The sequence below is a fragment of the Meriones unguiculatus genome, chromosome 5 (genome assembly GCF_030254825.1).
Source record: "Meriones unguiculatus strain TT.TT164.6M chromosome 5, Bangor_MerUng_6.1, whole genome shotgun sequence".
Lineage (NCBI taxonomy): Eukaryota > Metazoa > Chordata > Mammalia > Rodentia > Muridae > Meriones > Meriones unguiculatus.
This window is the reverse complement of record NC_083353.1, coordinates 106,833,530-106,855,883: the sequence shown is the minus strand read 5'-3', so window position 1 is coordinate 106,855,883 and position 22,354 is coordinate 106,833,530. Positions and strand designations below refer to the sequence as shown.

At 46.5% G+C, this 22,354-nt stretch overlaps 2 protein-coding genes across 5 annotated transcripts in view; one reads left to right on the top strand and one right to left on the bottom strand.

The window, feature by feature from the left end:
- The window catches only part of Rpl32 (ribosomal protein L32), a 114,895-nt gene that overhangs the window by 43,026 nt on the left and 49,515 nt on the right, over positions 1–22,354 (top strand). The gene's annotated exons all lie outside the window — the stretch shown is intronic.
- Positions 1–22,354, bottom strand: part of Ift122 (intraflagellar transport 122) — a 68,143-nt gene that overhangs the window by 38,101 nt on the left and 7,688 nt on the right. For 2 of the 4 annotated variants that reach the window (XM_060383982.1, XM_021641005.2), the window contains exons 2-10: positions 20,417–20,483; positions 18,775–18,859; positions 12,458–12,536; positions 10,156–10,232; positions 7,160–7,226; positions 6,264–6,410; positions 5,071–5,247; positions 3,158–3,233; positions 144–335 (exon numbers count right to left, since the gene is read on the bottom strand). In XM_060383982.1, the coding sequence (XP_060239965.1) occupies positions 144–335; positions 3,158–3,233; positions 5,071–5,247; positions 6,264–6,410; positions 7,160–7,226; positions 10,156–10,232; positions 12,458–12,536; positions 18,775–18,859; positions 20,417–20,483 (967 nt within the window). The remainder of the gene's footprint in view (positions 1–143; positions 336–3,157; positions 3,234–5,070; positions 5,248–6,263; positions 6,411–7,159; positions 7,227–10,155; positions 10,233–12,457; positions 12,537–18,774; positions 18,860–20,416; positions 20,484–22,354) is intronic. The other 2 variants (XM_021641006.2, XM_021641004.2) reach the window with 1 other exon arrangement.

The following is a 22,354-nucleotide window of genomic DNA, read 5'->3' as shown; positions in this document are numbered from 1 at the left end:
GTGGAAGAGAGCTGTCAATCTCAGGCTGAGAGAAGCAGTCTACCCTCCACCTGTCAGGAGCAATGGCCAAGAAACTGGATGGCTGACCTGATGCTCAGGGCCTCCTCTAGCAATGCTCTGCCGTATGAACTTCCTCTACTTACCACGTAATTGGAGTCGGGTTTCACTCTACAGGTCCACACCCAGGAGTTCTGCTCCCCAACGGTCCCCAGGCGCACTCCATCCTTGGTGAAAAGAGATACCTGCTTGTCTGAACCCCCCACCAAAATGTACTCTCCTTTAGTGAAGTAGCTGATGCAACAGGGGTCAAAGTTCAGTGGCCGATCCTTCCCAATCTGAGGAAAGAGAACATACACCAAGTGGAAGACCAGTCCTCAACCCCACTCAGTAAGGGCTTCCCTACCAACATTAGCTGGGTAGGGGCAGTGTTGGGGATGCAAGGAGGGCTGCCCAGCCTTATCTCCTAAGCTATTCCAGTACCTACACAGACCTCTCCCCCTCTGGAACACCCACTCCTCCCCCTCAACCTAGCCAAACCCTTCACCCCTAAAATCAGCAATGCCTTACCTAAATGTTAGGAAGTGAGCCAGGCCTTCTCAGCCAACCTGGTGGCCAGAGAGAGTCTTTCCCTTGCTCACCCTCCTCACACCTGGTCAAGAGCTCACCTCAGCTGCTTCTCTCTGTTTATTTTGAGCTAATTAACTTGAAAAGACTGTCCTTTATCCTTTATTCAATTAAGGAAAACAACTCTAAAAATTGGGTTTTTGCTTTAAAGGTTAGGGTCAATTTACAAATGTTTTCCTATGTATAAATCTAGTAAAAGTGCACATTCAAATGATGCTGACAGTTTAATGAATGCAATTTTGAACATATAAAACCACTGAAATAGTCAGCTCCAATTTCAACCTAGTTAATTCCCTTCAACTAATTTAAACTACAATTATAAATTTAGTATGTTCAATTTTCCTCTCCTTTTTAGGAGTTTCAAATGCCTAACAACCAAAAGCTTCCCTCCTACCTACCAGTGCTACAAAGTCTAGTAAGAAAACTCCAGCGCCTGTCATGACACACAGGGCTGACAGCTGCTGGCTGAGGCTCCATATTTCCTCTTCCAAGTAACAACTATCAGCTCTGGACCAACCACAAGGGCCACCTGAAGGCAGAGGTGGGTGCCCAGAGCAGGCAGAAACCGAGCAAGAGGGACAGCCTCAGGCAAAATTCTCTCAACACTCACCCTGTCAGCTCCTTTTTGGGTGGGCACAGAGACTGAGAGCAAGACACTGAGGTGGGATATGAAGAAAAAATAGTCAGAAGGAACCCCATTCTGCACATGAGCTCCGCTCACCATCTGGAAACCTTCAGCTACCTACACACATGACTCACAGGTGGAGCCAGAGAACTGTGCTGAGATCTTGGCTGCTGCCACTGAAAACACACAGCAGAGCACAGCAAAGCCAACTACCTGATCTGGTGCCCCTCCTTCCCTCTTTTCCCCCCTCCTTCCCCCAACACTTGCCTTCAGAGGAACCTGAGAGAAATTAGTTTCTCTGATGAACCATTTACAATGCCATAAATGTAATTCAAACTTTGAAAAATTAGGAAAATTTGGAGCTGAGGGGATGGCTCAGAGGTTAAGAGCACTGGCTTCTCTTGCAGAGGACCTGGGTTTGGTTTCCAGCACCCATGTGGTAGCTTACAGGCGTTATAACTCCTGTTCCAGAGATCTGATTCCCTCTGTTGGCCACTGTGGGCACTGCACACCTATGGTACATAGATGCACGCAGGCAAAACATTGACACATATAAAAATTAAAAGAAAATTAAAGTAGGAAAATGTGCTCATATTTGAGAAAAGACAATCAACAAAGCCAGAGCCATGGTGCTCCAGATGTTGGAATGAACAGATGAAAACCTTAAAATATCTGTGATAACATGATTGAAAATATTAAGAAGGGAGCTGGAAAGATGGCTCAGTAGTTAAGAGCATGCATGTCCTGGGTTAGGTTAGAGGACTTGAATTGGGTTCCCAGCACCCCCATGGAAATGGAGAAAGTAGTGACTAAAACAACTCACTGGATGAGCTTAACAGTCAAGTAAGTGACTGGAATGTGACAGAATGGAAAGAATGAAGAAAAAGTCTTTGAAGAGATGATGGCCAGAGTCTTATCATCTTTTAACTTTTTTTTTACCCTCCCCTTAACCACACTTTTCAAAATAATTACATAGTTTTTTGTTTTTAAGCCTAGTGAATCCCAGGTTGGAAAATACAATGACTCTCTTTAAAGTCCAATATTGCTTAGGCACTTAATAAAAACATTCTTATCTTTCCATTGAAAATCGGTCATATGAAGATCAGGATTTTTTGTTTCTTTTTTTCTTTTACTTTGTTTCTTTGTTTTTTCAAGACAGGATTTCTCTGTGTGGCCTTGGCTGTCCTGGAACTCACACTGTAGACCAGGCCGGCCTTGAACTCAGAGCTCCAGCTGTCTCTGCCTTCCGAGTGCTAGGGTTAAAGGCATATGCCACCACTGCCTGGCTAAAACTCAGTTTTGAATTCAATTACACCTTTTAAAGAGTCATCACTAGACTAATCAGCAGATAGGCAAATGCAGATTTCAATCACCCATCTGGTCAGGTCCCAAACTAGCTGTGGCCACAGACTAACCTGTGCTCTTGAGTCAACTGCCTCTCAAAGCCTCAATTTTCTTACATACACAGCAGCGATGGTGACAGTTCCTCCCCAGTAGTCTGAGCACTAAAAGACTTAGTCCTGTAAACAGCATAACAGTATCTGGACCAAGGAATACCAGCTGTGGCTACTAAGCCAGAGCCTCATCAAACACAAGTGCCTAAAAGGCCAAAATTACACAAATGTTACCTAAGCTTGACAAAAAATGTCTTTGCTTTATCAATCCTGGTCCTATATTTAATCCCCAAATTACTCCCTACTTCTGAAAGTACATAATTAAGTCTCTTCTCACTGTGTTGCAGAGTTGGAGAAGAGAAAGCAAAGCAGTGGGCACAGGACCTGAAGTCAGGCTCAATATGCAGATGCAAACAGCAATCCCGCGTCGTCATTAATAACACAATCTCAGAAGCACACTATCAAAGTGTGCTACAGCTGACACGTGTAACTGGGTTTGCATGGTGCTACATACCTGTTTTCCACTCAGCTGGTAGAAGGAAAGTTTCTGTCCCCAGTCAGCTACAGCCAGGATGTCATTATGTTCCTCTCTAATCAACAGAAGACAAAAGAGGTTATAAAGGGGCACAGTCTGCTGATGGTGTGGCTAGGGGCTCAACAAACAACAGGAAAAGAAAGGCCCTGGCCAGCCTGTCAGGGAGCCAAGTGCTACACAGCCATACTGGGGGCAGTGTTACAATCAGGCCAACCATCAATCAGAGACAGGTTTGGCCCTCCTGGGACCTGCTACTGCACTGACTCCCAGGCATGAACATGTACTGGGCTAGGACATGGCTACAGTAGCAGGAGGTAACCCCTCATTTCAGAGTTCCTGGGGAGCAAGTTGAAGGACGAGCATGGCTGCACTTCCAAGTATACCTTCTCTTGTATAGCCCTCACTGTAAAATGTGAGGGGTAGCTGCGAGACATAGCTTGTAGTGAGGAAGCTAGCTGACTCTAGTAGATGGAGAGTTCCGTCTTCCAAAAAGGAAGAATAGCATCCCCACCCAAGCTCTCTTGCAGTTAGGGTTCTTGCAAAAGTGAATCTGAATGAATCTGAATGAATCTAATTTGAAGACCAACAACTGCCATTGAAATGGAGGCCTGTAGATTTGTGCTTTGGAATGGGACTTCAGGCCCAGAACCCAGGAGAAAGGCCTCAGACGGGAAGCCAACCACTCAGAATGTAGAAAAAGAGAGGTGTCCAGTCTCAAGGCTGGACCGAAATCCTCCCCAGGTGGCTGAGCCTCTGTTCACTCCTGCTTCCCTGAGCCCAGGGTCTGACAGTCACCTGGCAATACCACTAGCCACATCAGCATGATCTGTGCAGCATGGTCTGTAACACCCAGCCGGGATAGCTGGGGACAGTGAGGAAAATGCCACAGACACTATTTCAGAATTAAGAAAAGGGGGCAAGGTGGAGAAGATGCTGGCAGAAGGCTTATAGCTGAACTGTGCTGACTGACGCTGAAGTCAAACCCTAGCCACCAGTGAAGACCCATGGAGAGGCCACATGTGGCACTGCATTAGGTTCAACTGCTAGACACTACACCAGAAGTTTCCAATCCAGCCACCCAGAGGGTAGGTAGTGAGCCCTACCAAAACAACCATGTTGATAATAAAATGGGGCGGAAGCTCAGATGGATGGGTACCTGAAAGCCACCCTTCTTCTTTTCTGGTCCCCACTTCCCACCCCACAAACCTGGATTCCTCTAACGAGTCTTAGGTGTCAAGGTACAGTGAGGAAGGTCCCAATCTAGAACATAATTGCCCAATCACAACACCCTGGCTGCCTCAGCTTTTCCCACTCCACCTGCAAGGATTTCCCTTCCAGGTCGTCTCCCTGAGAAATGAGAGACTGCCCAGCAGCCAGGACTGTGGGTATATGAGGAGTGAAAATAAAGGGTTTCCCTTTTTAGACGTCCTAGCCAATGCAAGGTGAAGTGGTGTGGGAAGAGGCCAAGGAAACACATCCAGTAACAAAAAGCCTCAGGCGGACGGTAGTCCTACCTGGGCACTGTGAAGCAAGCCTCTCTGAGAATGTCTAATGCTGCTGGAAGGGGCTCACTCGGAGGTTAACTTGAGAAACAGACATGGAAGTCAGAGGGGACGTACAGAGGTGCCGGGCCTTTTCCGAGACGGCGGTTTACAGAGGTGGAGCCTCTCCTCTTCACTACCCGGTTTCTCCTCCTTTCTCAGAGGATTACACTGTTTGCCACCCAGGCATGCTTCTCAGGGGGCTTCCCTCTGTGGGTGTGGGGCCACACCAGCAATCCCCGGGCCCCTGCTCTGCGGCCCTTGGCCAAGGAGCTTCTCAGCAGCACCTGCTCCGGCAGGTCTGTGGGGGCCCGGGCCCTCCCGAGGGTCCTCACTCTGGGACACACTCACGAGTTGCCGTCCCTGGGACTGTCGTCCTCTTCCTCTTGCTCTTCCTCCTCTGCCTCACTACCCTGACTACTGTACACTGTTGACTTCAGAATGGAAGGGATTTCCTGAAAATATCTGTTGACAATGACATCCTCAGCATCCTCGTTCTCTCTGCTCATCCAGATATTCTCCCATCGGCTGTAGACAGTAAGCGAATGTTCACAATCACATTGCCTAGAACTACACTGAAGCTATAATTTCAAAACCTGCCAAGGAGCCCCTAGACCATGCCCGGAAGAGGACAGCCACCAGGTACACTGGGCATCCTGCTTCTCATGAATTAAAAATGGAACCTTGAAGCCACAAAGTCATCTGTGGCCACAAAATCAAACAGCAGGAACTCTGGGGTAGGCTAATGGCCTTTGAAGGCATTCTCTACACATAGAGGGCCTCCGCTGGACACAATTGTTCAGGAAGGATGGTAATAACCTGTTGTAAGAAAGGCAACGGAATTAAACAGCCTCCTAAATCAAGTGGTCCCCCACCTGTAAAACAGCACTGGGACAATGAACAATTGAGCCCTTTAATTTACCCTCAGAGAACTCTGTGGGGATAGGTTTAATAATATTATAGGATTACACAAAGAAAGCTTTTAGTCCACCCTCAAAGTCACATGGGCATAAAGGAAAGTATGTATAAGGTTTGAGCAGGTAGGTACCAACTGTCTGCAGACCTTTAGGCTTTAGGGATATTTGTAGGCTTAATTTTAACTTTTTGGCAGGGGAAATTAAAAAAAAAAAAAAGACTCCAGAAAGTGCTGCTCCTGGACATGGAGGGAAAAACTGATGGCACAAGAAAAGCAGCACAGGAAGTTGTAACAATTAGTTCATGAAGAAGCCTCTCTCTCGGTCTCTCTGGGTCTGTCTCTCTCTCTCTGTCTCTGTGTCTCTGTTTTTCCCCTCTTACTCCCTCTCTCCCTCTCTCTCTGCTGCCCTAGTTATCTCATATGCCTAGCTAAGTCTCTGGGATTCATTCCAAAATTCAATATAGGCTCTTAAAAATTTCATTTATAAAAAGCAGGTTCCAAACAGACCAGGCAAGTGGGGAGAAAGGACTTTAAACTATAAAGATGTCAGGAAGAGAAAAAGAGCACAGAAGGCTGAGAAAGCCCTTCTTCTAACAGTGCCAGCGAGGAGAAAGACAGACATGTGTACCTTGAAGGGTTCCAGCAGATGGACCATATGGGGGAAAGGGAGCCCCCAGGCCGCTCGATCTTCACTTTCTCTTCACCATTTTTGTTCCGTATGCTGATGATCCCATTGGACATACCCAGAGCCAGGTACTGACCATCGTTTGTCCAGCTGCACACACAACCAGTGGAGGGCATGGGAGGTGGAAAGGAGCATACAGACAGGAAAGCCTGTGAAGCTCACTGCGAGGCAGCAGCAGCCAGGCTATGGTTTCATCACTCCTTCCTACTTCTGACATGGACTCAGACGCCCAGCTTAAACTGCCACTTACATCTAGAATCAGGGAGACTGAAGGCAACAACCTCTGTTTCAGATGGCACCTATCTTCTGACTCTCTGCACACGTCCCCATGGCAGCCTGCACCTGCACTGTAGATCGGCTCCCACTTTCTGCTCTGCATGTCGACACCATCCCAAATAAGAGCTCCCAGCACACAGACTGTCTAATGTCTCCTTAGCCCTCAAACAGGGCTTGACTTGTCACTCAACAAATGCTGAATCACAGAGCACCTCCAGAAGCTGCTCAGTCTTAGAGCGCCTGGGCTTGGCGCTGTTATGAGCATTTCCGGAAATGGTATTTTTATCACTATCAGTACATGATTTAGTAACTTTCTCAAGGTCACAGACCTGTCAGTGACAGGATGCAGATTCTGATCTTGATATAGACCACACGTGGTGGTAATCAAAGTCTTTCCCATCAAGGAGAAAAGAAGAAAAGAAAAAAACAAAACAACCCTGACAGAAGCCTATACCAAATGGCCAACACCACAGTTTCACTGTGATGTGTAATTAGTGGCTTGTATGGGTCTGTTGGGGAGAAAAACAAACACAAAGCCTATCATCAGAGCCTCCCTAACTTACCTGCAGCAGGTGATCTTGCTGCTGGATTTGTGCTTGGAGACAGATTTCTGCTCAGGAGACCACAGCCCTTCAGCATCAGGCAACAGAAAAGAGAGCAAGACTACTCAGCAATAGAAATGAATATACTATTCATTCATACAAAACTCAAATCTCCAGGACCTTAAGCGTAGTTAAGAAAAAGAAAACGCAAATTTCCAAAGGTTCAACACAATAAAAGTCCGTGGATACAACAAACTGAATGACAATCACACAAATGGAGAACAGGTCTATGGCTCCTGGGATGCAGGTCCCTGGTGGCAGGGGTGGTGGGCGGCAGGCATTGGTATGGGGATGGGATCCTGTATTCCAGTGGAAGTACACTGCCACACATATGAGAAAAACAACAGAACTATGAACACACAGGAACCCTTTCCTGGTTCCTGTATTGCCCATTAGTTGCCCAAGGTGCATTCACTAGGAAAACTGGGTGAAGAACACAAGACTGCTTTGCACTCTTTGCAATGTACTGAGAATCTACAATTGTTTAAAAAAAAAAAAAAAAAAAAAAAGGTGGATGGTGAAGTTCCAGCCAGCTTCTTCAGGATTTAAATCCCAAAGAAAAGGACAACTTAGCTGTTCATAGCTAGGGCATGGTAGCCAGAGAACAACTCAGCATTAACATAATAAATTAAGGAACTGGAAAGTGCAGGAATGAAGCTGCCAAGTTTCCCATCGAGATGACCCAGTCTCTGACAAACAAACATCACGTGTTCCCATGCCTAATGTTCAATATTTGTTAATAAGGGATATGACAGTGGGTACAGACAATGAAATTAGTAGGAGGCCAGGAGAAGGAACAAGAGGCTTTGGGGAGAAAATGGTTACATGACAAGGAAGTGGAAAGGAGGCTCCTGTGGTGGGAGGACACCAGGAAGGGAGGGGGGATGAGGAAGAACGGGGCCAGAGGGGCGGGGAGAAACAACTAAAACAAACTTTGTTTGAAAATGCCACAACGAAACCTAATTCTCTGTTAAGCTAATACAAATAAGTCATGAATGAGATTTTTGGAGAAAATGAAGAGTGCTAGGTTCACTCTGTCACTCTGTCACTGCACATGACTGTCTGAGCTGCGTGTGCGGTGCATGGCACACTGGTCAGTTTGGGCTTGCTCCCTCCAGTCCCCAGATGTAGCGTAATGCCCTACACAACAGACAACAAAAGCAAATTCTACTCTGCCTGAGCTGTGAAGTACGGCCACATGACATACAGTACACAAAGAAGTTTGCATGGCCAGTGCATGTGCAGAGAGCAGGAAAGCCCTAAGTGAGTGCTGAGTAAATGTGTGCTGGTGATATGACTGCATGCCAAGGACCCCATAGCCTCAGGGCGAAGTCCTCTTCTTGGGGGTGAGACTGGGGGAAACTGCAAAGCCTTCCCTTTCTGCTCCAGGTGTGGATGTTGACAACATATGCAGAAAGTGCCCACCATAGCTTTCTCCCCCAGGGAGTTATGGCTTGGAGACTGTCCCCTTACAGAGACTAACTAAACCTGTGTCCTTGACCCAGCTGTATATAGCTTGTCTCCTTGACTCAGCTGTAAGCAATCACCCGCCTCTCTGTTCAACTGCACAATACACACACTGGGCTTCTGGGGTGGCCCACCCAATCCCAGGGTTCTGACTGTGTCTTTTCATTCCCTGCTGTCTCAGTCCCTGAGGTACCTGGACCTAAGCAAGGTTTGAGAACATATGTCAAATGGCTGAATCGTCTCCTCTCTTCTTTCAAACATTTCCATTCCACCTTTTTACCTGTGCTCTGCTGTAACAGCACGAAGCCTGCAGCTGCAGGAACTCCTCCTGCCGAGCCTCCCACTGGAGCGCTACACACAGCTGCCCAGCCTGGGCCTCAACCATCCTCCTCCAGTGTTGGCTAAGTGACTGCCAATGACCCTGGAACCGTATCAAGCCCCTGTGACTTTGCCTTCACCAGGAGAGTGGGAATAAATGAAACACTTGACCTCGGGAGTTAGCTCAGCACTCAGAATTCTTAATGTTTCTCAAGCCACAGGAAGTGTGTTTTTTAAAGTCACTGTAAAGCATCAGCACAGTGCCTCCCACTCTGTAAACGTTCTGCAGGTGCTGCTGCACGTGTATGTATGTGACATCTGTGTGCAGGTATGCTTGCCCTGGAAAGCGGAAGCTGATGGTGAGATGTCTTCCTCTAGCACCCTGTTTTTTAGACAGTGTCTCTCGCTGAACCTAGCTCTCTTCATTTTGGCTAGACTATCTGTCCAGCAAGCCATCCAAGGATCTGGCAGCCCTGCCCCAGCACTGGGGTTACAGACACAAGCCACCACAGCTAGCTTGTACATGTGTACTTGAGTTCTGAACTCAAGCACCTTACCCACCTACCCACTGAGCCATTCCCCCCTCCCCGACCCTACTGTTTTCACTTAATATTTTTACAACTCTTACCTTCCTCTTACAATCTTGAGAGGAGGAATATTTCAATTCCCCCCAAACAAGCACACAGATCAGCCACCCAAAAGAAGATATGCTAGATTTTTTTAGGCAAATGGCAGTGTTTCCACAGTCCCTGCTAGAGTGAGAGTTTTCTGTGGCCTCCCATCCATCATGCCACTCCCCTAGGACCCTACTACTGCTCATCTGTCAGATGTCTTACCACCCTCATGGTCATTGCTTCTCACCGTCTCTCTATGCAAACATTTTCCCCACACAGGGTTTCTCTGTGTAGCCTTGGCTGTCCTGGAACTCTCTGTAGACCAGGATGGCCTCAAACTCACACAGATCTGCCCTCCTCTGCCTCCTGAGTACTGGGATCAAGGTGTGCACTGCCTTCTGCTGCCACCAGCACCCAGCTCTTTCTGCAAATTCAAAGGTTAACTAACTATAAGCCTGAAAGGAGGGGGGGGGCAGAGAAGAGCCTCACTCTCCCAGAACAGACCACTAGGGAGGTTTGCAGCATTCCCCACTAGGGGTGCTGGGGACTGAGACTTACCAAAGTCGCTGGAGGAACAAGATGCCAGCTGGTGAGTAACAGGATTGTAGGAGACACACTGTATGGAGTCATTGTGCCTGGAAGATGAAGAACCGAGGTTACCCCACAGCAAGCCACAGATGTCTCAGTGGCTAAAACTGGAGAGTCAAAGCAGGTGGAAGGCAGTGGGGAGATAGCTTAGCAGTTAAGAGCACTTACTACTCTTCCAGCGGATCAGGATTCACTCCCAGTACCCAAATGGCAGCTCACAGCTTTCTGTACCTCCAGTTCCAAAGAATCCGATGCTCCCTTCTAGCCTCTAGCAGGCAAAATACCCATACACATAAAATAATTTTGTTTTTGTTTTTTTGTTTTTCAAGACAGGGTTTCTCTGTGTAGCATTGGCTGTCCTGGACTTGCTTTGTAGACCAGGTTGGGCTCAAACTCACAGCGATCCACCTGCCTCTGCCTTCCTGAGTGCTAGGATGAAAGGTGTATGCCACCAAACCTGACTCACATAAAATAATTTAAAAATAGGAAAAAAAATGGAAACCTTGGGTGACACAAGCCCTTCTCTAGGGGATCAACAGCCGGCACAAGGTCTCATTACAGGACTGCCCTCAATACCAGTCTTCACCCCCCACATCCCACCCAGCTCAAACTCTTCCGTCTCCAAGGCTCTCCTCCTGAAACCTCCAGTGTGTGGCTGAGACAAACACACAGAGAACCCAGCCTAGTGCCAGGTGCAGACAGCGTGCTTTATTTGTGGCTCTAATTGACCACTTCTGGTGGCTCAGAAATACAGGGCAGAGCGTGATGAAGACAGTGCAGGCGAGGGTGTGGAAACATGGCAAATGCTGAGGTGCACCCCACGGGACCTCAGCCTGGTTCTAGTCCTTTACTCCCCAGTAACAGTGTATGCATGGCCTCACTCACTGTTCATCTAAGCATTGCTTGTGCTCAGAGCAGCACTGTTCACAACAGGCAACAGGTGGGAGCAACCCAAGCGCCCATTAGCTGATGGGCGACCAGGGAAGATATACACACACAATGGAGCACTGCCCAGCTTTAAAGAGGAAGACATGCGCCACGAGGACATTATATGAAACAACAGAGACTGTATGATCCCACTTATACGAGGCATCTAGAGAACAAACTCCTCAGAAAGGAGAATGACAGCTGCCAGGGCTCAATCAGGGCAGAGTGGAAGGTGTCAAGCACTGAGTTTAAAAGTTCAGGAAGATGAAGAGTTCTAAAGACTTGCCAAAATTTAGCTGCACAACAGCGTTAATGTACCTAATTCCTGGTGGCAAGGCTCAGTTTACATTTGGGGTAAGGTATTTCTCTACAACTGAAATAAAAGCTGCCTGTCAAGTACTTACTGTAGACCACATACGGTGCTAGGTGCCAGAAATATAAGCATGCAAAAACAGGGTAGCGTCTACCTTCCAGAGCCCACCGGCCACAGGTGACATCAATTAATCAGAATCTGTGAGACCAGAGCTGTGGTCTCTTACATGCTCAGGAGAGGCCCTCCTGATCTGGAGGGACAGGAGCCGGTTGGCAGCAGCTGCACCCGAGAAGTATAGGATGGGGGAGGGGCTGCCTAGTAGAGGGAGAGATTTGAGCGAGGGCCCTAAGGAGTAGGAAGCTAGGAGCACACTGGCTTTTCAAGCCTTTGACACTGGGTAGATGCAAAGCCATTGCCAGAGGCAGACACTGAAGGGGCCGAGACACTGAAGGTGCAGGCTGGTTGAGAAGAGAATGGCAGGAATCTGTAGTGTCAGATTAGCTGAAATACATTACATGGAACACAGCTTAGTGCCGGCTGAGCCGTACCTCCACCCCCTTCCTTAATTCAAATTCATCTTGGAGAGGAAAGCTCTTCTATACATTCTATCCACGAGGCTGTGGCCACAGTGAATAACAGTCAGAGCAGAGTTGGGTGTTGGTGGTGGGCCCTGTAAACCCAATTACCTGAGGCTGAGGGAGGAAGAGGATAAGCTTGAGGGCTGCCTTACAGAGGGAGACCCTATCTCAAGCAAACAAAATAGTAAGAGTTAAACTATAATGCTGTCAGGCTGGAGAGATGGCTCAGAGGTTAAGAGCGCTGGCCGCTCTTCCAAAAGTCCTGAATTCAATTCCCAGCAACCACATGGTGGCTCACAACCATCTATAATGTGATCTGGTGCCCTCTTCTGGTGTGCAGGCATACATGCAGGCAAAATAGTGTATAAATAATAAATAAATCTTAAAAAAAAAATATATATATATATATATATATATATATATATAAAATGCTGTCACCCATGAGGTCACTTACGTGTACTTCAGAATGCCTTCCAGTTTTGATGTCCAGATAATGATGCTCTTATCGGCAGATCCAGATGCAAAGCGCTTGCCTAAAAAGTTTTTAAAAAGAAAATCCTCAGGTGTATTTTAAACCAGCACTTTCCAAACAGTATGTCCAAGAAAACTAATTCTTCAAGGCACCTAATAAGCTGGGAATGTAGTTCAGCTGACAGAGCAGTTATCTAGTATGTGTGAGGCCCCAGGTTGAAATCCCAGCACTGTACAAACTGGGAGTAGTGGTGTGCTCCTGTCATCCATGACATGCGGTGGCAAAAAGATCAGATGTTGAGAGCCATCCATGGCTACAGAGTGAGTTGGAGGCCAGCCTGGACAACAAGAGATCTTGTCTAAAGAATATTTACAAAGGGTAGTAAGTGACCCTTTAGTCTCTGCCAGTGTGAGGATGGAACCTAGAGCATACTCACGCTGATCACACACTCCATAAAGAGGCTGAACCCCTTCCCTTATGCTGCTTCTCATCACACTGGGAGCTAGGAATCTGCAGTTTGGATATTTAGGTTCCAGCCTGCTCTTCCTGGCACTAAGTACAGCCAAACTCACTGAAACTACATCTGTGTGCCATGCTCTGCAGCAAGGGCTGAGCAGTGACTAAGACAGCTAAGCTTCATTTCCATGGTACCTAGTCCAAGAAGCAGACATTACATCCAACACAGATACAACATGGTAAGTCCTATGAAAGAGAGAAACTGGGGAAACTAAATTTAATTTAAAAACTTTATTTTTATTTTAAAGATTTTACTTATTTTTATTTTATGTGTATAGGTGTTTGTTTACATGTATGTCTGTGCATGGTTGGTGCCTGAAGAGGCCAAACATGCATCAGATTCCTTGAAACTAGAGTTAGAGGTGGTTGTGAGCCAGCATGTAGGTGCTGGAATTTGAACCTGGAATTGAACTGAAGAATAGCCAGTGTTCTTTCTTGACTGCTGCGGCACCTCCCTAGCCTCCTTTTTTTTAAAAAATTTTACATACATATTTATCTATTCATGTGTTTGTTTGGTGTGTTTGTGTGTGCACATATACATGTGCTCATATGAGTGTAGGGTGAACGCCGATGGCAGGGGTCTCCCTCTATTGCTCTCCACCTTATTTTCGATGCTTGCACTAAACCTGGAGTACACAGCCTCAGCTAAATTAGCTGTCCGGAGAGCTCCTCCTGCCTCTACTTCCCTAGTTCTGGGACAGCAGGCACACACCACTGTACCCAAGTTTTTATGTGGATGCTGGAGATACAAACTCAGGTCTTCACGCTTTTGCAGCAGTTTGCAGCAGGCATGTAACCAGCTGGGCCATCCCCTCTGCCCCAAAGTTGTATATATTTATGGTGTAGAGTAATACAGTATTTTTATATATTTAGTCAATTAATTATATCAAGCAAATTAACATATTTATCACCTTAGACTTAAATTTTTAACGATGAGAACATTAAAATCTGTTCTTTTAGCAGGTTTTTTTTTTTTTGTCGGGTTTTTGTTTTGTTTTATTTTGGTTTTTGAGGCAGGGTTTCTCTGTGTAGCCTTTGATATCCTGGATTAACTTTGTAGACCCAGGCTGGCTTCGAACTCACAGAGATCCACCTGCTTCTGCCTCCTTAACTGCTGGGATTTTACAGGTGTGTGCCACAATGCCTGGTGCCCAGTTTTAACAGTTTTAAAATGTATGTTATCATAAATTATGATTACCACATTGTGCAACAGATCTCTAAAAACCTGTCCATTCTGCCTGACTGAAACTGTGTTCTTGGGTCAGCATCTCCTAGAGCAGTGTTTCTCAACTGGTGGGTGGAGACCACTTTGGGAGGTCAAATGACCATTTCACAGGGGTCACCTAAGACCATCAGGAGACAGATATTTACATTACAGGTCACACAGTAGCAACATTATAGTTGTGATGTAGAAGGTATGAAGTAGAACAAAGATAATTTTATGGTGGGGTCATCACGACATGAGGCACTATACTGAAGGAGTACAGCATTAGGAAGGTTGAGAGCCACTGCCCTAGAGGACTGAATGTAGATGATCCTTCTGTGAAGACCTAAAGGATAAACGGAGCTGACCCCAAATACAAAGAAAGAGCAAGATGTGCACATGGACAAAACACATGCAAAGGCCTTGAGGGCATCAAAAAGCTGGCATGGTTGAGAGGCCAAGAGGTACCCGGCTTGAGCAGGTGGTAAGGAATGAAGCAGGTGACTGAGGATCTCTAGGGCCTTCAGGGATCTTGCCTTTATCCCCAAGCAGTGGGAAGCCAGAGGAAAGCCTGAATAGTGTGACAGATGAGATTTACGTTTCACACTGTTTGGACTTTAAGAAAGAACAGGCTAAAAAGAGGCAACATAAACCACATAACTCCTCCTTACTCCACAGCATGTGGAAGAGTGGGGCACCTGGCAGCGAGCCCCAGGAGCCTTCCTTTGGTCTGGTGAGAGGGGGCTCTGGGGCAAGCGTGGACCAGGGCTTGCACACTCCCCTGCAAGTTTTTTATTAGTTTTTATTATGTATGTGTGCGTGGCAGACACAGAGACCCCACGGTGTAGCGCTGCGACACAATTTTGGGAAGTTCTTTTCTTCTACCACGTGGGTCCCACTGATCAAACTCCAGTTTTCAGGCTGAGTGGCAAAGGCAAGTGCCTTTACCTGCTGAACCATCTCACCAACCCAACCTCTTTTAGATCTTTCAGACTGTAGTCTTAAGGCAAGCAGAAGGTGGCCTTCAGAAGCCACTGCTCCCAGAGCCTCAGTTTCCTCATCTGGAACAGAGGAGCACAAGTCCTCCCTCAGAGGCTCTGCAAAGACAGCATTGCGAAGTCCCTTCCACAGCAGCTCAAACGGGAGGTTGGAGGTGAGCCCCATAACACTGCAGCCAACACTCGTCAGAGACTCTGCCATCAGGCATTTCCTCTCCCCTCCCTGACCTGGTGAGCGTCAGGGCTGACCAGTAAGGGCTCCCAGGCCCACAGTCTCTGCGTCAGAATCCCCAGTGATGCCGCCGAGCAGCTGTGTGACAGATACAGCTACTGGACACCTCCAGAATTTAATTTCCTCATGTGAAAATGGACGATAAAAGAATTCACATCATAGTTGTTGGGAAGAAAGAGCGTGCACGTGCACAGTGCTAAAAACATGGCTACTGTTACTCTCTTTCTTCACACTGATACATGTTCTTGAGTAAGGAACTCTATCTTACATACCTTTAATCACGGTGACTCATCAATTACTTAGGAAACTTTCAGAAGCCAGAATCAAGGAGACAAGCTGTCTCTATTTTCAGATCTAAGGGTGTAGACAAGTTTGGAGGAACTAAGACTTCCTAATCATTATGTGTCACAAAAAGCAAGACACACCAGGGAGACCAGGCACAGTAGTCAGAGGATATCGGTCAGGTTCTATAATCGCTTCAGGCCTGTTTGCCCCTCTGCCAGAGGCAGTAGGAGTGCACTTGCTGCATGCTTCAGAGGGTTGCAAGAAGGGTCACGTGAAATGACATGTGTGATAAGAGTTCCAGAGCTGACAAATGCCACTGCTCCCAGGCTACAGGTCACAGGACTTCTCTCACACACTCAAGATAGCAAGCAGCCCCTACACCTACATACACATAACTCAGCTACCCAGGCTGCCTGCCAAAAAGCAAGATCCACCAGGCTGTCTTACTAATTTGCCCCAGGACCTAGCCAGTCACCTTCTCCCAAAGTGAAACAACTAGGCTAAGTCAGGCTCGAGCTGAACATGCTGCAGATACATGAAGTGTGTGCATTTACCTGCAGAGTGGCCTAGAGCTTTCGTTAATTCTCAAAAAAAGTCCACCATCCAAAGAACTTACAAAGCTGGGTCTTAGGCTCCTCTAAGCTCCGCAGTCAGAGAAGCAGAGACTCTACCTGTGGTCAGAGCATCATCTCCAGCTCTACATCTGACACAGGAAGTAACAGAGGCAATAACCAGCTCAAAGTCAGGGCTTGGGCCAAAAGTTGGCTCAGCGGATACAGGCACTTGCCACACAAGCTTGGCAATCTGAACTTTACTTGGATCCCCAGAACCCAAGTAAAGTTGGATGGAGAAAAAAGTCTCCATAAAGTTGTGCTCTGACTTCCACATGTGTGACATGAAAACATGCCCACCTGAACACACACACAATTTTAATTTAGATCTTTTAATTCATTTTGTGTGTCAGCGTGTCTATGTATGGACTTATGCATGCCACAGTACACATTTGGAGGTCAGAGGACAATCTGCAGGATTAAGTTCTCTCCTTCCGCCATGTGGACACCAGGGATCAAACTCAAATCAGGCTTGGTGCAAATGCCTCACCCTGTTGAGCCACCCACTCATTCCAATAAATTAACAAGTCACACAGCTTTTGGGATGGGCTAAGACTGGAACTCTGTCTGCCTGTCTATATACCTACCTACCTACCTACCTACCAATCTACCATCTATTTCTCTTCATTTTACTGCAATTTTTGCAGTGCTGTGGAAGGAACTCAGGGTCTGAGCAAGAGAATGCTAGGCATGTATTCTACCACTCAGCTATGTCTCCAGCCCACATGAACTTACTTTTAAGTCACAAACTCAATTTCACACACCAGTTCTCTGACCACTTCCTCTCTTTCCCAACCTTCCAGGTGCCCCCCCCCCCATAATAATCACTCAAGCCCATAAGAACCCACCTTCTCTCCACTGCCCTGCTTCCCTTATAGCCCATCTCCACTAATCTCAAGGTCATTGTGTACAACTATGCATCTTCTCTGATCTGCTCTCACTTCACCTTGCCTGTAAAACTGCTACTGTGACTGAACCCACCTCTTCTCTTCCTGCTACAATGCAGCTCACAGTAGCTGGAGAAGACAAACCACACAAGGTGATGTCACCTGTAATTCATGACCACCAGCTTCATGACCATCCTTCTGGACCCTGGAGGTCTCACTGCACCTCCCAAGTGCATTCATTCTCCTACTCTCTGAGGCTACCTTTTTTTTTCCTTTCTCTTCAACTCTGAAACACTTCCTCTCTAGTCCCCACTCTCAGTTTCAGGCGCTTCGAATTACTAAACTATGGAGGAACCAGAGAGAAGATCCTTCAGATTCCTATCAAGGCCCTGCCTGCCATGTGCCTTTCTCAAGCAAAGCCCTATTTGTGTCCTAGGTCCCACATCCTTACCACTCAATGTATTCCAGCAATTTTCTCCCCTTTCCTACATCAACTTTCCACACTGCAAATGTGAACACCTGAACTGTGGATCTTCCACTGCAACTGCCCCAGCCATGTCAGTGGAGGGTAACTCTACCATTCAGTCATTCAGGTCAAGAGCTGTGGGGCTGCCTGGAATGGTCACACCCATATCCAACCTACCAGGAAATCCCATTGGCTCCATCCTCAAAGCCAAAACCTGATCACTTCTCACCACTTCTTTGGCCCCCACAAACATCTCCCCCTGTCAGCCCTGTCATGGAAGACGCTTGCCACTCGGCTTTCTATGCTCCCTCATCTTTGGTAAGCTGTCTCCAAGGCACATATAAAATAGGAATCAGATCAGACCCCTGATCTGCTAAGAAGCCAACAATGGCGCTCTGAGGATCAGAACCAGTGTTTTGACGATGCTGACACCATCTGGTCAACCCAGACCTGTTCTTTTCTATCCTGTCTCCCACTTCTCCCCTATTCTTTCTGCCCTAGTTCCAAAGAGGTATACTCCCACACAATGGCTTCTGCATTGGCTCTTTCATCTTTGAGAAGCTCTCTTCTCCCAAATGCCTGATGCCAAAATCTCTTTACCTCAGGGCCTGCAAGTTTTCGTCCAGCTGCCCTATCTGAACAGGCCCATCTCACAATCACATGGCATAATTCAGCAGATCTCTGCCTCACCCAGCACTCCAAATTCTCATATTGCATTCACCTTACCACCTATCAGCCTAGCACTTGGCTATCTTACTATGTTCATGCTACGTGTTGCCTGCTCCCTCCTTCCTCCCCAGCTCCCAACAAGCCCTTCTTCTGAACTCCCCCAAGCACTTAAGACAGTGCCTGACACACACATACCTAAGGACTAGAGTCATAACTAATGGCTGCACAGTTATCTGGTGTGCACAGGGCCCTGGGCTTAGTCCCCAGCACAAAGACAAACAAACAAACTTGTTTCAGTGAACAGCTAAAGTCTAAGCTACTTCCTATCTTCTAACACACAGATTGTATTTTAAAGATTACAGAGTTCTTAAAAAGAAAGCTGAGCAGCTACAAGGCCGAACCAGAGACCAGAACGCAGAGCAACCTCTTACCATCCTTTGCATACGCCACACAGTACACAGTGTCTTTGTGTCCCTTCAGGGGCTGAAGTAAGGTGCCATCGGAGGTGTCATAAACCTGTCAAAAGGGGTAAAAATATCGATTATCTGCGTGACATCCATTATTCAGAATTCCTGCAGGGTGCTACTGCTATTTTTGTTTTTATAACACAACAGTTGTTGATTTGCTAAATTAGTACCAAGCAGAGACAGTACTGCATAACAAGAATGAATATGTCTTAATTCAGGGTAAGCAAAAGTGGAGGACCAGCACTAGGCTCAGGCACACAGCACCAATGCTGAAAAAGCAATGAAGAAAATCGGTGCAACTACACTGATTTTCACTCCACGGAAAGTTCTGCACACTTCACCCATTCTCCCACCTCCTTGCCAAGTACTGGGTCCTGAACCTGCGGCATTGTACAATGCCAGACAAACCTTCTGCTTCTGAGCTATATTCCCAACCTTCTCTTTTAGTTTTTAGTTTGAAACAGTATGTGACTAAGTTGCCCAGGCTGGCCTTGAACCTTTGATCCTCCTGCCTCCACTTCTCAAGTAGCAGAGATTATAAGCCTACACAACCAGGCCTGGGTACATTTCACTCATCCTTACATGGGCTTGGATGAATGACCCATTAAGGCAGGCCCTTGCCGACAAAGCCAGCACACGTAAAGATCTGGTGGACAACATGGTTAATTGTCAGGGCCAACACTGCCACCAATGTCAGCACACACAGATGCATCAGACTTGTTGCCACTTCTGAAAGTCACAGATCTAACAAGTGTGGGGTTTGCAAGTGGGAGGGAGTGTTATAAAACCCAGCTGCAATGTGCATTTAGGGTATTTTATAGTTGTGCAACATGGCTAAATATGTGGAGATGTAAAAAACACAGCATCTGAGAAATGAGGACAGGACTCTCCCACACAGGCAGAACACTGAGAAGAAAACCCATGAAGGGAAGTGAAAGGATCTATGTTGTTTACCCTGGAGAGAAGTCTGGAGAACAATCAACCACAATTAAGACTATGCAGTTAGCACACAGAACATGGACATCGGTCAGTGTATCTGGACACAGCAGAGAGGAGGACAGTGTCTTATGGGAGGAAGGGCTATCACAGAGGTTTGGGGTCAAACAAAAAGGCATCTCTAAAGCTTACTCTTGCGTACTAGGATAGGTTCCAGAGGGAGTCTGTGGCCTTTGAAACTATGAACAATAGGACAGTATTCATATGGAATTGTTTAGGGGCGCCAGAGCCCAGAAGTGGAGGTCAGGCTTTCTGGCTTCTTGTGGACGAATAGCCTTTAGCCTTGTTATTTCACTTTGGTCCAAGAAAATATGAACTGACACCCACCCAGTTTCAAAGGCATTTTGATTAATTGTCTGCAACGATTGCATGGGTGTCTCAAAGGGGAAAGACTAACGACTCCAAAGGAGGCATTGTTCATGAGTTCCTATCTGATAGACAGTTTACTTACCTGTTTTAAATAGACCATTTCCTTCCTTATTAAAAAGTAATGGCTGGTTTTTCCGCCCTTGCCTTTTTTATCTCAAAAAAAGGAGGTCAAATTTCAGAGTACTTAGAAGAGGGAGGGAGGAAAAAAGCTCTCAGAATGGAAACTCAGACAAAATCCTACCAGCAATCTGTTTCCTGCAGCCAGAATCAGTTGAGTTCCATCGGGCTTAAATGCGAGGTCGTAGATACTAACAGGAGACAAGACAAAAAGACAATTAAGAACCAAAATGATGAGGTCTGCTAATGGCCAGGAAAGCAAACTTTATTTCCATTATGAAACACTGTGTGTGTGCTGGGGAAAAATAATGGCTAAGAATTGTGTCTGGTTGCAAATTCCACTCAACCACCACACCTTGGCAGCCCACTCAATCATGATCTGCGCCACAGCCAGCTCAGTCCTGGTTTCCTCTCATCCAGAAGCAAGAAATGATTCAAAGGGTCAACAGCTGAGGGCACGGGTTCTTCCAGTCACGCCATTGGAAAGGCAGGACAGCTACACAGACATTACCAAGTCCCTGTTAGGTATAAGGCACCAACAAACAGGGGGGAGCTTGCCAGAGTCACTCTCTGCCCACCAGGAATTTCCACTTGAGTGGGAAGGTATGAAGCAGACATGGTGGCCAAGGCCTCCATGGTATCAGGTTCAAGGAATATACTTTTCACCTTTTAATCGCTCTGAGCTTCTGATGCTCTTCTAAGTAATGACTTGTCTGTGAAGTATGGTTTTTATGTTTGTCTGTCTGTTTTTACTTTCATATTGATATGGATGGAATGTTATTTTATAACCAAGGCCCTCTTAGAGTAGGTGAAATAATGAGGACTACTGTGGGACTGATGAGGGTGCTGCACAGAAACTGAGCTGCTCTGCATGGCTCAAGAGAGGAAGATGTGGGGAAGAGGAAAAGCTCCATGAAGAACACAGTGTTTGAGTGAGGGGTGACTCTGAGACATGCAGAAGAGTGACAAATACAGCTCTTGGTAAAAGAAATCAAGCAAAGAGGTGGAGACAACAAGGAATGTAAATAAGGCATCTAGAGGGAACCACCTGATTGTGGGGGTGGGGGGTGGGGCTAGCAAACCAGGCCATGCTACATCACAGAGATCCCTGAATGTCCGTTATTGAGAAGACCAGTAAGGGTGTGGCAAGGCAGTGAGTGACCACTGTGAAAATATGGCTGGAATAAACCACCTGGGGTTTGTCACTAGTCTGAAAACACACACTGTTCAATGACAGGGTTATCACAGCCCTTAGCTGAACTTCTTCAAACACAATTCTGTTTCATCCTCACAATAAACCTGTGAGGCAGGGATAATTACAGTCAACAATTACAGTAGATTCTGCATCTATGAATTCAAATAACTGTTGATCAAAAATATTTTTAAAAATTCCAGTACTCAGGAGGCAGAGGCAGGCACATCTCTGTGAGTTCCAAGCCAGACACACACACACACACACACACACACACACACACACACATCTATATGCATGCACACACCCTTGAGGAAAAACCATGTCTGTAATGAGCATATGTACATTTTGTCTTATTATTATTCTCTGACAGCAGAGTATAAAAGTGACTTCCACAGCGTTCCCATGTTTTCTAGAAGTGATTTACAGCATAGTGGCAGTTCTAGGCTCTCTGCAAGTCCCCATACAGACATTACACTGTCTGAGAGAACTTGAGCATCTGTCCGTTTGGTGCCTTTGGGGTTCCTGAAACAAGTCTCCCATGGACCTGAAAGGACAAACTGGACTCTGCTTTATAGATAACAACACAGTTCAGGCTGGGCAGGAGCATCACACGACCAACAAGTAAAAGGGCCTCTGAAGCCTGGGCTCCTAACCATTCTATTGCACTGCCTCTACTCTCTTGGACTTCTGCCAGATAGGTCAAATGTTTTCCTGAATGCTTTTCCAGTAGCTGACATTTACTGAGCACATTTGTTACTGTGTACAGGATACAGTTTAAGGGCTCAATTGTTTAAATTCTCTCAACCTCATAACTCTAGCCTATCTTGCAGATAAGAAAATTACAAAGTTAAACAACTTGCCTGAAAG